The 16,661-nt window shown below is 44.9% G+C and overlaps 1 protein-coding gene and 1 non-coding gene across 2 annotated transcripts in view; both read left to right on the top strand.

The window, feature by feature from the left end:
* Positions 1 to 1,558: 1,558 nt before the first annotated feature.
* TRNAE-UUC (transfer RNA glutamic acid (anticodon UUC)) lies at positions 1,559 to 1,630 on the top strand. The gene has a single exon. It is a non-coding gene; the product is annotated as a tRNA-Glu (tRNA).
* Positions 1,631 to 4,816: 3,186 nt separating this feature from the next.
* Positions 4,817 to 16,661, top strand: part of RBM39 (RNA binding motif protein 39) — a 32,159-nt gene continuing 20,314 nt past the window's right edge. Inside the window, exons 1-4 of the mRNA XM_059827305.1 lie at positions 4,817 to 4,857; positions 8,294 to 8,356; positions 10,203 to 10,252; positions 13,535 to 13,729. Coding sequence (XP_059683288.1) covers positions 8,306 to 8,356; positions 10,203 to 10,252; positions 13,535 to 13,729 — 296 coding nt within the window. The 5' untranslated portion in view covers positions 4,817 to 4,857; positions 8,294 to 8,305. The remainder of the gene's footprint in view (positions 4,858 to 8,293; positions 8,357 to 10,202; positions 10,253 to 13,534; positions 13,730 to 16,661) is intronic.

Raw genomic sequence — 16,661 nt, forward strand, 5'->3', positions numbered from 1 at the left:
CCAGGTCCTTAGCACAGAACACAGCAACTTTGCGCAGGCCAGTGGGCTGCAGCTGGAATCCACAGGAGGAAACGGAACCTGCTCTGATCTGCCTTACGCAGTTACCGTCAAATCCATTTGACACCTTGGAACCTATTCAGGATCTTCTCTGCTGGCATATGGACATGGTCTGCACGAGCTTCACATCTTGAAGCGTATTTTATTTTTAATTTAGCATTTCAATAGCTTTGTTTACCGTGCTTTGTAGCCATACCAGCCTATTTTTAGTCTTTTTCCTCCTAGTGATATAAACTGTTCTGAGCCATTTTAGCAATCTCAATGCTTCTTACAAGCATGTTATCCTTTTGGCTTATTTGCTTTTTAATAAGCTCTTTTGGGAGGAATTTCTTTGTTGCTGATACCAGATTGAATACATTATACTCCCTCTTATACATAGCTTTTTTAATAGCACGGTTTTGAATGAAGCCCCTCACACATCTCAGCACTAAACCCAGTTGCTTCTTTTATGTTCTCCAACCAGCTGCTCCACAAATCAAGCCTTTGTGGTATCTAAAACGTAGCAACTACCTCATATGCTGATGTGACATTTACTCACTCCGTGTGGGGGTAACTGGAGACTCTTCATCATGATGTTTTCTGCCTCGGCAGCCTCTCTGATCTCCTAAATATATCACTGTCACCGCCACTGTTTTTGAAGACTGTTCATTACAGTAGTCCCAATACTCCCCTTTGCCTATTTAGGTGTGAATTTTCTAACTATAGGAGTTCAGCGTTACATGTTGGAAGATCAAAATCGTTTAGGCACATTGACTCCGAGGTTTCTTCGGCATTCAGCATCGCTCCCCCATAAGCACAAGTCAGTCCGTTTTTCCTGTGTCATCCGTAGCCTGCCTTTGCAATGTCCCGCCGACTGTCTGCCTCGCACCAACTTCTGATAAAGTTGTTCTCGGTCAAAACTGGGCAGTCCAGTTGTTCCACCTTATTTTTTGTTTGCCAGAATTTGTACCGAAGCACATTTGTGGCTGTTACCCAGTTTCTGTGCCCGTTTAGGCCGGACTTCATTTGTTCATCCTCCCATTTGTCATTTCCTGAGTTTTGCCAACCTCCATCCCATCGTTTAACTAAGAGAATTTTAATGACTTAGGGAAGGATGGCCCTCAGTTTTGTGGGGTTTTGCACATCAGTCGTCTTCACTCAGCACAAAAGCTCCCCCGGAGCTTGACGAAGTGTCGGCAGCCCGACTCCTTCGCTCGCAGCTTGTGTCCGTGTTCCCGGGACCCGCTCCCGGCCTCCTGCCAGGGACCCCCCGCGGCACCCCCCATCCCGAGGGTTCACCGCTTCCTTCGGGCGTCTCTGCACGGGGAAACGCGCCCCAGCGCCCCCAGCCCGGCCGCCGGCCGCGGCTCCTCGGCGCGGCTGCCCAGGGCCTCGGCGGAGCCGGGCGGGCGGGGCCGAGCGGGAGCCCCTTTCCCGCACCGCTCCGCCCCCCGGCCGGCGGCGCGGGCGCAGGCGGGCGGCGCAGGCAGCAGGCGGCGCAGCAAACAGCACAAGTATGCGGTCCCACATGGTCTAGCGGTTAGGATTCCTGGTTTTCACCCAGGCGGCCCGGGTTCGACTCCCGGTGTGGGAAAGCACTAGCGTTTTTGCTTCCCCCCTATTTTTTTTTTCCCCTTTTTGCTTCCCCCCTATTTTTTTTTTCCCCTTTTTGCTTCCCCCCTATTTTTTTTTTCCCCTTTTTGCTTCCCCCCTATTTTTTTTTCCCCTTTTAGCTTCCCGCCTATTTCCCCCCCCCCCCTTTTTATTTGTTAATTCTGTGAGATCCCTTCCACCGTCCGCAGCGCGGGGTAACACGAACGACTCCCACCCCCAGCCCAGACCCTCTCCGTCTCACCAGGGACGTCCGTTAAGCAAACGCCCTGGTGCTCATCGCAGAGTCGGGGTGATGAAGAAACACCAGCCATGGCTGCCGTTCCCCCCACAGCACTGCAGTGAGAGCCAGTCTCTCCTACGGATCAAGCCATCCAACAACCAGGAAAACTTTTGTAAGGAAACGTGTTACTGAGAGCTTCCCCCGGCCTTCCCGTCAGCTCCAAAGGTGAATCCAGCCAAGTGCACAGCGACTGTGCCAACAGCCCCGCAGAGCTGAATGTCCACAGTCGATGGGCCAGGGCAGCACTGCGACACACCAGGGCCGGCGCTGGGGCTGGGCACGGAGCTTGGGCAGCTGCTTGCCATCCGAGGTCCCTCATTAGCCACCCCCACCCAATCTGTAAATACCCAGCCCTATGCCCGTTGGGTTCATCCTTCCTTGCACGCCACCCGGGCATCAGCCAAGGGCAAGGGGTGTGTTAGTGGAGTAGATAAAAAAAGACACGTCTGTAGCCTCCTTCCAGAGCCCGGCTCCACTGGCAAACAGTGGGAGAGAAAACCCTGAGGAAAACCCACCTACGTGAGCCTGAGCACAAACTGAAGTCACAATCATGTGATGAGGGAACAAGGAACAGGGAGCTGGTTAGACCTGACCTTCGGGTGGCTGACGGGGAGCAGCGCTAACGAGCAGCAAGCGATGACAGTGGGGTGAGGGACACGCAGCCAGTGCGGTGCTACAGGAACAACCACGATAAATCTTATTTTGTATGTGAGAAAATTACTCATTTTGTTTACAACCAACCGGTACAAAAACGATTGGGTTGGAATAGACCTATTATAGTCATGGGTCTTTTTTATTTTGAAACAGCTCATTTTTTCCTAAATGTCCCAAAGTCAATTAAGTCGACCAGTTCAGCTTAGAAAGATTTGGAAACTCTGTGCAAGAACTTCAGGATCTTTTTAGGCTATTAACATTTGAGGAACTTTGTTAGAAATGACATTAAATGAAACAGTAGCCCGAGAGTTTCACAAAAACAGGTTTTTGTTTGGAAATCTACAGGCCTGAGTTCTTATACCTTAATTGGTTTAAGTATTTCTATATACAATTGCAAAATTATAATTTCAGGAGGCAAAGTTTGTTTAGAACTTCTCTTTACATTGTTTCAGATTCATAGGACAAAAAAGAAATAACCTAAATCCCCCCACCATTATTGCTTATCTTGCACTGACTTCAGCAGGAAACCCACTCAATGTTATCTGCACTATGTTGAACAATTGGCCAAAACTTACTGCATATTATTACACAGTAATACAATACAAATGAGCATTTTGTGGGCTCCCGGGAGAAACAAAGCACTGTTAATGAGACAAGCGGGTTTTGTTTCACAAAATACTACTTAATTTCCGAGTTAAACCATTCAGCTTCAAGGCTCCAGCAATCTGCAGGGGCTTGGGCCAAAAGCCGCACCAGAATGCCAGCTCACTCAAGACATGACTTGCACACATTGCGTGTTTGTCACAACACTTCAGTTCTTTTCACCCATCGAAAAGGTAACAGGCTTTCCTCCTCTGGCATGAGATCCCCAACACAATTCTCCCTTGGCACTGCCACCCAAGATGTCGATTACGCTGGGAATGTTAGCATAAGGGTCAGCTGGGAACTCAAGAAAGGTGTTAGTTTTCTTTCACAGCAAGCATAGTTATTTGATGTAACAGATGTGGGTAGAAATTTGGACACAGATGTTACATGGCTTGTCTACACAGGATACACTCTTGTTATTCCAGTAACCGTATAGTACAATACGTATTTAAAGAGCTAACGCAGCTTTTGAAGCTAAGAGGCTATAAAACCACTCAAGGTCACATGGTGCTCAAGAAGGGGAAAAAAATAACACTTGCCACAGCAAATACACCTAACCCGGACAAGACACCTGTGTATGGCCAGGACAGAGGCCGGGGCACACGACAGAATAAAACCTGAGGAGAGCAGGAGTTGCCACAAGTTTGCCAGAAGGCCAGAGATCGCGACAGGGCTCCTCGCCTCACGCAGGGCTCGCTGCTTGGGCCGTAGCCCCCACAACGCCCCAAAGGATCCAGGATATGGCTGTTCCCGAGCCACAAAAGGAACGGCGGCTCCGAGCCCCCAGGCACGCCCTGCAAGGCCCGCAGGCAGGCTGCTGGACAGCCACGCTGCTGGACGGCCACGCAGGACCGTGCCGGGCTCTCGGACACAGGACACACCCGCTGCCCCACTCCGGCTGCAGGATGCCGCCCGGGGGCCCACACAGCTCTGTGGAGGCGCCCGGGGGAGCCGGGCCCGCGCTGGGTGGAGGCCGCAGCGCCCCAGCCCTGCCGGGGAAGGGGCTCGGAGGCCCGGGGGCGGCGCCGGGTGGCGGCCCCGGCGGGGGCGCGGGCAGCCCTGCCCTCAGCCATAGCGGGGGGCCGGGGGTTGGCCCCCACGGGTCACCTTTGGCCTTCCCGCCGCGCCACGGGCGGGCGCGAGGCTCTCGCGAGAGCGCGGAGGCGCGTGACAGCCCCACCCATCCGCCCAAGCCTCGCGAATGTTTGAGCAACCGCTTCCGGGCGCGAGGTCTCGCGAGAGGCGGCGGGTGCGGGCGCGTGGGGCCTTGTCTGGCCCTGCGTCTCGCGAGAGCCCCTGCGCCGGGCGTTGGGCGCCCCCGTGCCGTGCGCGGAGCCTGCGAGCAGCGAGACGCGGCGGGCGCCATTTCGGGGAGCAGCCGCCGGTGCCAGAGCCGGGGCCCAGCCCGGGTCCGGGGACCGCCCGCCACAGTCGCGCTGCCCCTCGCTGCCCGCCGCCCCGGGGCTGGCCGAGCGGCGCCGTCCATCTGAGGTTTCGACGCCCGGAGAGGGCTCCTGAGCCCTCGGGCCCATCCCCCACCGTCAGCGCAGCCAGCGCCGGGAGCCGCCGCCGCTGCCGCCGCTGGACCTCGGGCGCCCGAACGCGGACAGCACCCGCCCGCGGCGCAGGTAACTGCTGGGCGGGGGGCGGACCCCGCCGCTGGGCGAGCCGCGGCCTAGCCCCGCCGAGCGCTGTGGCCCGGGCCTGCTGGCGGCCCGGGAGGCCTGCGCCCCTCCCGCCGCCATGGGCGAGCCTCTGCGGCTGGGCGGCCCGGTCCCTCGCCCTCGGGGGCGGCCGCTGGCCTCCCCGCCGCTGTCCGCCCTGCACCTTTCTGGGGCCGGAGCGCCCGGCGGGCTGCCGCCGCCCCGAGGCCGCGGCCTGCCCGTGCGGGGTTTGGTTGTTCCTATGGCCACGTAGCGGGCGCATCCGGCTGTCCCCGCCGCGGCGTTGTCCCTCCCCGAGTCCCCCCACGATGGCGCTGTGCGGAGCGGCCGGCCCTGGCCGGCGCGGGGCTCCGGCCCTGCTGCCGCTATCGCGGCCGGAGCCGACAGAGCCCGGGCGGAGCGGCGGGGAGCGGCTGCGGGGCTGTTTACGTTGGGAGACGGGGCGGGGAATGACGGGAGGAGGGGGAGCGGCGGGCGGGCGGCTCTCGGAGCTCGGCTGCCGGCGGGGCGGGTGGCGCTTCGGCCGGGGCGCGCGGGGACCGAAGGCTTCTGGAGGGTGCGGTCTTCGGAGGAGGTGGGGATCCCCGGCAGAACGCGGCGAGTTGGTTCTAGCGCGGCGGTGTGTTTGGGAACCCGAGTTCGTTAAGTTCGATCGCGTCGGGAGCGATTGCGGGTGGGAACCTGCTGAGCGGAGGTGAGTGTACTGTTGGGAGCTGAGCTTCCCTCCCGAAGCCTCGGCGTTCGCCCTAAACTTTCCTGATGCTTTTGCAGGAGGCTCTTTGCAAAGCAACAGCGGAATTGTCATTTCTTGGAATTTCCAAAGCAAGTAATTTCGAGGAGAGGACCTTTTAAAACTCCTTTTATGAAGTGTAACACAGCAGAAAGAGGTGGAATCTGCCTTTAAAATACTGGCTAGATCAGTAGCAGGAAATTTCATGTGCCTTCAGATTTTCTGCAGACCCACAAAGTTTCAAGTGTAGTTCATTCCTAGTTTGTTTTGATGTTTTGGGGTTTTGTTGTTGTTGGGGTTTTTGTTTGTTTTGTTTTTGTGGTTTTTTTCTCTACAGAGATGTCAGGCATATGCAGCTTTTTTTGAGCAAGCTGGAAGGTTTTTATGAAAATTATTTTGAGGTTCCGTGTTTAATGAAAGATACCTGAAAATCTGTCATGATTTTCTACTCATTTGAAATTAATAAGGACTCTTACTTGTGATTATGTTTTAAAAGATAACTTCATGTGTAGTATCGTTATATGCATTACCTAAACTGCAGAGTCGATAGTACGTATTCTGATAAAAACATGGTATTATACTAATGAAAGTGTTTTGTACAGAGTACAAAGGGTACGGATTGCACAGGGTGAGACCAAAGGTCCGTGTAACTCAGGATCTTGTCTGTGATGGTGGCCAACAGTAAATGCCTAAGAAAGAATAGAAGCACAGGGCAATTGTACAGTGATACTTCTCTCTGTGTGCTCTTAGTTGTCAGCTAGTTGTGGTTCAGGGTCACAAGGCGTGTCTTTGTTTAATGAAAAGCTTTCTCTGTAAACTTTTGTGCTTTTTGTTTTGGGTTTTTTGAACACTGCACGTGTGTGCTGTTTTTTTTTTTTTTTCTTTGTTAGCATCTGTGCTCTGTGACAGTGAATTCCATGGCGTAACGCTGTGTGAATAAGGACCTTTGTTTTGAATGCACCGAGTGATAGTTCATTCACTCTTATTATTTGGGTGAATGCAGTGATAGTCATTCCCTATTTGCTTTTCCATGCACTCATGATTTGGCGGTCCCTATTATGGCCCCCATCCCATCCCTCCTTTGGCCACCCCTCTTCAGGATGAAGCATCCCACCCCAGGTGTGGCTGGATATGTTAACTAAATTACACATATGAAAATGTAATTGTGGGTGGGAGTTGTCACTGGTGGGAATTTTCTTGTAGAATGCTGACTTTGGCCTGGTGCTTTTTCATAGTCCTTAATCATACTGATGTACTTGTTCATACCAAATACTGGTCGAGCACTGGTGAATTAAGTCATGCATGTATGTAGATGACTTGAAAAGCTCAATGTAAACACTGTAGTAAAAAGTAAAATTGAGCCATTACACATAAACAAAGGATGATCATACTTGTAAGTGATAGCAGTATAGCCCAAGATGTAATAACTTGAAAATGAGATTAGCATGACTTGGTTAAGTAATTGGGTGTGAACTTCCAGCGCTCTGATATTGCTAAAGGATTATGTTTTATTCTTGATTGTATTAATGCGCGATGGTCTGATGTGGGTGGGGAATTACTTGCTTCTTACATGTGGTGCAGTTCTGGTATAATATTCTCAGTTATGAGGTTATGAGTGAAGAGCTTAAAGGATCTTGAAATGTTGGAGTGATTTCATTATGCTGGCCAAGTCTCTGGACAGCACAGCTCCTGCAGCAATGCCTGTAACCAAGGTACAAGAATGAACCTGTAAGATTAAAAATCCACTTTATGGCACACGTGCAGGAAAATCTTCACTCTTGGGCTGTCTGACTTGGATCTAGAGGCCTGGCCATTTTTGAGCTTAAGAAAGAAAAAGGAGAGAAACTGTTTTATTTAAGATATTTGAGGAAGTTGAGTCTCTATACTTTAGTACAGAGAGTCTTGAGAGGTTTTTAATAGTGCACCTGCATAGGGAGAGGAAATCAGATGTCAAAGGGATTCAGAATATAATAAACACAAAATTACATTGGGGGTTGAAGTTGAAAAATAAGGAATAATTTAAAAAAAAAAAAAAAGGTTGTCGTGACTAGTGTTACGTGGCATGGTGGATCTTTTTTGACTGAAACCTGAAGTTCCAGACTGGATGGATCTCGTGTATGCTTTAGTAGCTCTTAATGCTTGAATCGTAACTGTTTCTTCTGTGGCCCCCGTTATGCAGGAGGCCGCATTTCTTAAAGGACCACAGTGTTCACTTTAAGTCTTCAGTTCAGTAAATGTGATGGTAGCAAATGCTAGGAAGCTGTGATCAGGTTTGTCTGAATGTTTGTCCTGTATTCTTCACATGTCTCTCTTGGGTAATTCTTTGGTCAAGCTCTAGTACTTCTCAATATGGTCACCAGACCTGTGTTTCTGTATCATAAGTGATCTGTGCTCTTTGTTTGGAAAGAAATAGGTGGAATACCTCTGGGATTTCCACTGGCTAATGGTGTTCAATAGCATTTTCTTGTTCACAGCTATAATTGCTTTGTGTCACATTCTTTATCATCTCACTGGGCAAAGCTTCATTCCAGTTGTTGTTGGAAGTGTCTTGTGAGACACTGCTCTGTGAATTTGAGCCAATGCAGTGATGGCCTCTTAAGCAAAAGCCTTTGGAATATGTAAAGTATAAGGATGTTTCCTGTCTCAGGTGGATTTTGCTTCTTCTTTCAGGTGTCCTGAAAAATGGCTGATGATATTGATATTGAAGCAATGCTTGAAGCTCCGTACAAGAAGGTGAGAAAAATGTGCCAGTGAGGTCCTGTTTACCTTAATTTAGCATTATTCATGAAACTACTGCTGAACTGTAAACTAACATCCCTGGAGCCCTCATGATTTATCTTATTGGAGATGCATTACATGTAACTTAGAAGTAAATATATACTGTTAATGTAATTATATTGTGCAGTAGTTTCACTTCAGCGTGATGAATAAATGCCCATCTATCTCTCTTTGTAGACTTGCCTAACGATATCTCACCTCTACTCCCATGAATTCACCTTTGATTCCAGTGTGAACTGTCAATCATAAGGTAGTAATTGAGTGACGTATCGCTGTACCGTGGTCCCCTAGGTTTAAAAAAAAAAAAAAAAAAAAAACAAAACACCAAAACCCAAAAAACCAAACAACCCAAAACCAAACAAATAAAAAACCAAAACAAAACCAAAAAACCAAGAAACCTAAAACCTCTCCTAAAATTGCCAGGTCCAGTTTGGTATAGCAACAAGGTGAATGCAGTGGTTTGGGAAAACAGCAGGGTTCCAAGAATAACCTTTTCACCAGTTCCATGGCAAGTAAATATTTGAACAGTCTGCTCAGTGCAAGAAGAGTGAGACTTGCTTTTAATGCAGAAGGCTGGTGGCGGTTAATCTTTTAACAGGGCAGATGGAAATCAATTGCTGAGTGAACGAATTTACGGAAATTCTTGGATCCCTGAATAGAATGTTCTTAGCAAGTAAAAGACAGTATCACAGTCTGCGGTGTCATTCTAAAATAAGCTCTTGTATTCTTCTGTCCTAGTTGTTTAATTAGGAAATGTCAATTTTTATGCAAAATTTTTATCAATTAGTGTAGTGATGTCTTTTACCTAAACCAGCAGCAAATGAATACTGTCTTTTTTGGTTTTCACCAAATGGTGGTGAAGTGTTAACATTATGCATGCTTTAGCACTGGTTTCACAAGAAATGTGTATTAAGTCGCTTAGGAATTGTACTTTTCATGTAACTGATGTGATTAAACTGTAAAGCAAGTATATAAATTATATAGCAGCTATTGTTAGTCTATTCTGCAGTGTTTATTACAACCATGTCATGAATTTTGGATGAGCATTTGTAAGTTTTAAGTGGTATATTTAGTTTATGTAATATTTAGCAGTTACGTTAAAATCTTGAAGAGAAATTTGTAAATTGTTTTGTTAAAATTCTTGTGTCCTGGTTTAACATGGATATTTTCCATGTAAACAGGTATGGAAATAGGGAATGTTTAGGCTGGACTGGTGGATTATTGATGACTTTCTTGGGAGTCGACGTTACTAAAGCAGTGTGAATCCCTGTTTGCTTCAGGGCGAGATGTGTGACAGAGGTGACATCAAGCTCTTACAACCCTTCAACGAAAATGGGCGAAGATCTCGGGAATGGCATCGGTCACAGGAAATCCATAGTGGCTGGCTGCTAGCGTAGCCACTGGGGCTTAGGCAGAGATATAGCCTTGGTACTGATCAGAGGGGCACACAAACCTGAAACTTCCTCTTACATTTTATAGAAATAACATTTAACCACTTGAGTGCTGAATTCTGCAGGATAACTTGCTCTCTAAACCATGTAAGGAAGTATCTACAATTTAATATACACTTTTAAATGATGTAAGTCTTTGTATTTTGTAATTGTATGACTTAAATTTAAGCAGCAAAGTGGTTAAACATGCCTACCTAAATTTTCTAAAGCTTTCCACATTAAACTGTAAACAAGTAATTTAGTATTAAAATTTTTGTTTTGTATTTTCTTATTCCTATTCCCATTACCCTTTGACCACTTGAAATGTTTCCGCTTCGTCCTCACGATGTTCTTCTATCAACCCTGCTTAGGATGAGAACAAATTGAGCAGTGCCAATGGCCATGAAGAACGCAGCAAGAAGTAAGTATTTTCTCAATTCTCTACATTTGGGGGGAGGCTGCTGATTTTTGTAAACTTGCGAACGCATGTCAGTAGTGTTTAGGGAAATAAAGTGGAAAAGCTTCATATTTGCAATTGCTGCAACTGTAGCAATTATTAAATTATATTGTTAAAAATAATATTATTAAATTTTCTTTTGTTTACAAATGTAGTTACACCCTTGTCACTGATGTCATCAAAGTTGTGGAAACATGTAGTGTTAGCATCAGATAAAAATACAGACTTGGTAGGTTCAGCATATTTAATTTCTTTTTTGTTGCTTTACCAATGCAATGGATTTTGCATTTTAAAAATGTATTTGGTGTAGAATTTTATGTGATTTGGAACAATTCAAAGCATTTAAAGATACAAGTGCTTTCTTGAAGAGGTTTAGGGTGTTGGATCCCTTCCCTCTATTCCGCCCCCCCTCCCTTTGAAATGCTGAAGGGATCCAAAGAACATTTCTTCCCAGGTGCATACATATTTGGGAAATGAGAAGTCCAGTTCCAACATAAGTCTCATGTTGGAATCTAATAATCTAAAATTGATTATACCTTATATCTGCGTTCTGAACAATACCATGAACATCATTCTCATGCTAAATACTGAGACCCCTCAAACCCCATCAAAAGCAGCTGCTCCCGGTATTTTTAAGTTCTGAATTTTTATTGCTTTAAATACATGGCATGTAAAACCCTGCTTTTGTTTGGATGGCTAGTCTCAAAATATAAACTGAGGTCTGAAAGGAAAGTAGTGGTTTTTAAATTTTAGAATTGATTCTGACCTTGGTTCATGGTAGGATGATCAGAATACTAGAATGTATTTCAGTTCATTTCCTTAGTAGCTGTAACCTCTCTAAGACTAAAGCAATGACATTTGTTATCTTTCTGCACACAGTCCCATTTTTCAGGTTGGACCTGTATGCTCTTGAGTGTTTATTTCTAATTCAGAAAAACAGTAAACTAAATTTAGAAAAAAATTACATTATTGTAAAATAAAAGAAAGTCTAGGTGTTTTGCTATTGTTAGTCTTGCAATGTTGTTTGTTGTGTGGAGTTTCACCTCTTCTTCTGCTTTCCTCATTGTACCCTTGTGGCTGTTCAGAAACGTTGCTCCCGTGGTATCTCACCGTTTCCGTTTTTGAGTTAGCAGTTGCTAGAAGGTTATTCTTGTACTGCAGTTCTCTGATAGTATGAAGCTCTTTGTCCCAGTATTTTGATTTGATACAGCTGTTGTTCCCCTAAATCTTTAAAGAACGAACTACACCATTTTGTATGTGACTCGTGACAGTGTACTCTGTTGCTGAAGACTAAGGTGTATACAGGCTTTACAAGACTTCTTGCTTTACTTACCAGTATCTAGAGGATATTCTTTATCTATTTCAGTTGGACAATACTGAAAGAAGATTCAAACTGTCAGGAAAACCATAATCCATGGCAAACATCAGCAACTAAAAAATAGCATTAGATGCAGTGTGCACCTTTCAATAACTGTCAAATCATATTAAAATTCTGTTTTAGAAATTGGAAGGATTAAAAATCTGCAATTTTGCTACATGTCTGTACTGTATGCCCAGTTTAATCATGATTGGAAGGCACAACATGGATCTTGACTGTTAGTCTTTGTGTGCAAAGAGGGTTCAGTTCACAGTTGGATAGGGAATCATTGCTATCTTTACTGAAGACTAGCTGCAGTTATTAGTTACTGGTACTGGCCAGTATATTGAGCTACAGGTAGTATTTTTCAGAGCTATTATGGTAGTGAGTGTTTGAGGGTTTTAACTTAGGGAGATATTGGTAAGTGATGATCCTAGGAGACAGAGACTACCTGTGCCTAACTGTCACAAACTGCATTACAGTAGGAAGTGTGGGTAAGTGATGTTGATGCAGATCATTCTGGATTTCTAGGTGGTGTCATCTTACTCAGAAGCTTCACAATCTCTGATACTGGGTTTTGATGCAGCAGCTTCTCTGTCCATACAAAAATATTAGAGAAACTGGTGGGCTATTGTAGATGAATAATCAATTAAAAATGAAATACTCCAGTTTTTAAAACCAAATCACAAAATGTTTCTCTTGAGAGATAAATATTAAGTTTTAATGGGTCTTCCTAGGTGGACATTGGAGAGCAAAAGCTGCTAGTGATGATTAGGCTTAGTTAGATGTGGTAGCTGAGAGATTTTTACTTTAGTAATTGAAACTAACTAGAAGTCTTAGTTTATACATGGCCATATAAAGTAACAGGGATGAAATTTTTTAAAAGGGGGTAAGTGGCATACAAAGTTTTTAAGTGTATGGGTGACCACTTTGAAAAAAGATAGTGTACGTGATCAGAAGGCCCAAAAGGAGGAGAGGAAAAATTCAATAGCAAAGGATGTTTTGAATTTCAAAAGTTTAGCAGTAAAGTTGGTTATTCCCAAAATTTAGTTTGAAGTAAATTACTGTCTTAAGTAATTGCTTGAGCATCTGTTTAGTGTGTGTTTTATGTTTACATAAATGTATATTTTAAAAACTAGGAGACTGTAAGTTTTTATGGTCCGAGACTGAGACGAAAAAAATAATTGCAAATAACCCAGAAGTAGTCTGCCAAGAATGGAACAGTGGCTCACTTGTTTTTAAATGTGATGTATAATTGACGTACAGATTTTAAAAGTTTTAAATTTTCTAGGTAAATTGTTAAAATTATGAAGACCTGCAGTTTGCCACAAACCTGTAGGAACTGCAGACTTAGAAACGCAAGTGGCTTATGAGTGGGAGTAGGAAGCAAAACTCTTAGGCAGTGCGTTAAGACTGATGGCAGGGAGTATCGAGAGAAAACATCCTTCCTTTCCCTCAGACTTGCCTCTTCCTTTCTGTTTTTGTTGTGTTTTGTTTTAGTTTGCTGTAAAAATATAATTTACTCTCAGCATCTTGACGGTGTGTTTAAAGTGTGTTTGAAAAACACATGAAGTACTGCATTTAGTATGTACTAGATCTAATGCAGGAAATATTTTTTCAGTCCTTTTACTCTTCCTGGAAGCATTCTTTAATGAATACAAAATTTAAAATAAAGTGCTTTGGAGCACTTTATGTTGCTCATGGTAAGTTTGAAAAGATTGCTGACATGCTTAAACCACCCATTGTTAAATGAAACTTGTATAAATACCAACAGGTAGAAACTTTTTCCTATCAATGCGTGTCACATCAGGTTAGAGGATCTGTAGAATGTGAGATAAATAGTAATATTGAGCTACATGTGTAACCAAAGTTGTATTTTTCTTTCTCAGGAGAAAAAAGAGCAAGAGCCGAAGTCGAAGCCATGACAGGAAGAGGAGCAGAAGTAAGGAACGCAAACGGAGCCGAGATCGGGAAAGGAAAAAGAGCAGAAGCCGGGAAAGGAAACGGAGCAGAAGCAAAGAACGCAGACGCAGCCGTTCTAGAAGTAGAGATCGCAGATTCAGAGGCCGCTATAGAAGTCCCTAGTAGGTTACTTATGTAGAGTTGCTTGTGTGCTGCTTCAGTGTATGATGTGGAAGCTTAAAGTTTCACTCTCTGCTTTCTAAACTGGTCACTAATCATCTCAAAAAAGAAGGTGAGAGGTTAAGGTTGAAGAGTGTCAATAAATACGGAGTGAAAAAGAGGAGGACAGTAACATATCCAGTTCCTCCTGCTAGTTTTCATTCTTACCCGAATGCAGAAAGATGTGAAAGCAGGTGGAAGAATGTGTACAATTGACTGGAAAACAAAGTTTATCACAAAATTGAAGTAACGAGCAAATTTTCTACATGTCCTAACTATCTTCAGTATATAAACCTGATGGTTTAACTGTCAAAAACGAATAGTAGTCTGTGACTTTGGTTACAGGCTCATAAAACCTTTTGCTTGTATTACTAAAGGTTTTTACTGGGTTGCTGCTCTTAAACATGTACTGCATAAATACTTCCTGTGTTTATACATCTAAACTGGAAGCGCCTTGTCTTAGTGGTGCCCATGTGTTGCATATTTGCGCTGCTTTTTCTCAAACTTGCTTTGAGGCTGTGGAAGAATTCTTCAGTTCCTCTCAGATCTTTGGCTTGATAGAACTTCTGCTATAGGTGGTTCCTGAGAGTTGTAAATAATTTCTGAAAACCCATTTTTTCATCGGTGTTTATTCTGTGTTTCTGTTGTTTTGTATTCCTGCCCTCCCCTTTGCTCCCGATCACCTCTTTTTTTTGCCTTCAAAGAAGCAGAAAAACAGTCAGAACTGGGCTGTATGCCTGGCTTTCATTGATTACCTGAGGCTGCTGTTTGTGTCTGCTTTTGTCTGGGTCTCATCTCAACTGTTGTCAAATCTCAGGATGCAAGATCACGTCAGAAGCAGGCATTTGAAAAGGATGTATTTTTTAATCATGGCATGTAATGTCATCCACAATGGAGAAATCTCTTTCAAGGTGTCTGAGAAGACAGTGTTTACCTTCTGATAAATTGCAGGCTTGTACAGTTTTCTGCACATTAATGTTTTTCTAGGTGGCTGGGTCACAATCCAGGGAACACATACCTTTCAGTACTCTTGGAACGCAAACAAAAAATGCCTGAGGTCTCAGGGTCTCATTTTGCACCTGGATGTTGGCATTTTCATAATGAAAGCATACTGCAACTCCTGGCTCTGCTAAGATGCAGTGGCATCCTGTGCTTTCATCAGTCCTGTGTACTTGGGGATCATAGAGCATTATCAGCGCTGCTTTTACTTTGTCTGAAGTGTCAGGCCTCTCAGAGCCTCTGTAAAGCTGCTCTGGGCTTCAGCTCTGAAGATTTCAGCTGTGTACAGTTGGCATGTTTTCTACAGCTCTTGGACACCTGTAAGATTACAGTAGCTAGTTGGGTTGTGCCAGTACCACCATTGTGGCTCCAGACTGCCTCATAAACAGAGGACCTTGATCATGATCTTCAGCCTTCTGTATGTGGAGCCTGCCACTCTTCTTGCCTCCAGTGCAGTGTTACGTAGAGAGGATGTCCTTCATCTCATCACTTGGTTGGGAGTTGCTGCATTCTCCTAGCTGCATCAGAGGGTTTTGTTCTTTGTTTTTCTTGTTGTCGCTGGGTGAGAAGGTTGTTTGCCTGGAGAAATTTGGGAGTTTCAGTGTTCTGGTCTTCCAAAATAATTTCCTCAAGTAGAGGTTGAAAGTATGGATGCTACTACAATAACTCAGGCTTGTTTTAATGCATCAAGATATGTTATGCCAGGAAGGGTAAATGATTGTGAGAGGCCTTTTTCATTGTTCTGATAGTCTTCCATAGCTGCTGCGGGCAATTTCTCTGGTATTGAGAGACAGTGAACAAAAAGGCAAGATAATCTAGTATCTCCTGAGGATGTGATGTTGTGCTTATTGGTTTGGCAGTGTTGTGTTCTCTGCTTCAGTTGCTGAATTGTTGCTTTCATTTAACCAAGCAGAATTTTAGCATTGAAAATAGTTTAGTGGAAGACTGGTGTAGGGCAGCTACGTGGATCCCAGGGGCATTGGTACTGACTGTTGCATAGCCAGCAGTTGACTGTTGTTCACTTGTAGGTCATGGATGATGCTGTTTGAAGTGATACGCATGCTAACGCAATTCCAGAATTCTAGTTTTAGCTCGAAAGTGTGAAAGAGAAGGACCTCGGAAAATACGATGGAGAAGAACTCTTCATTTCCTCTTCAGGACTCTTCAGTGCAGAGACTCAACCTTTAAAAGCTGTGTAACAGGCCCTGACTTTCAGAGAGACACATGTTCTGGAGATAAAGCCTCCTGCATCACCAGCCTCCTTTGGATCAGATACCTTTGGATCCACCAAAAAAGGTGCTTCCATGTGAGGAAACCATCTCTGTGGCAGTGCCATCAGCTCAGTGTTTCAAAAGTGACTACCAGAATGCTCTTGCTGGCTGGAGAACTTGAATTTGGAATCTCACCTTGTGGGGCTATTTAGACAGTTCTGTGTCGGTGTCAGCAGACTGTTGTAGCTGGCTGGAACACCTAGTGCAAAGTGCTTTGTGGCTGGATATTATTTTACATTTTATTTTTTACTCTTCTTCCTCCTTGTGATCTTTCTCATTTGCTTTATAAAGGCCTCTTCTCAAGGTAATATCTCTAAACTGAGATGTTTTTGCTGCCAGGAATGATGTGGAAGTGTCCCTGCAATAGCGAGAAGAGGAAGTCTAGTATAGCTAATTCTGAAGAAAAAGGAGAAGAGTGTGCCATAGAGAGCCTGAGGACTTTGAATTTGTAATCTTTAAGCATGAGACAGTGATTAAATATTTTAATTTTTACGTTGGGTGACTGGCTTGCATTGCTTAGTGTTCACAGGGTTTTTTAATGTTACTCTTCTCACATATCTTGCCCCTTAAGTGTTTTACAGTTACATTTTTAGGTCTCTTAGGAGAAAGTATTTGACCAAGTGTT

This window comes from Gavia stellata, chromosome 20 (assembly GCF_030936135.1).
Source record: "Gavia stellata isolate bGavSte3 chromosome 20, bGavSte3.hap2, whole genome shotgun sequence".
NCBI lineage: Eukaryota > Metazoa > Chordata > Aves > Gaviiformes > Gaviidae > Gavia > Gavia stellata.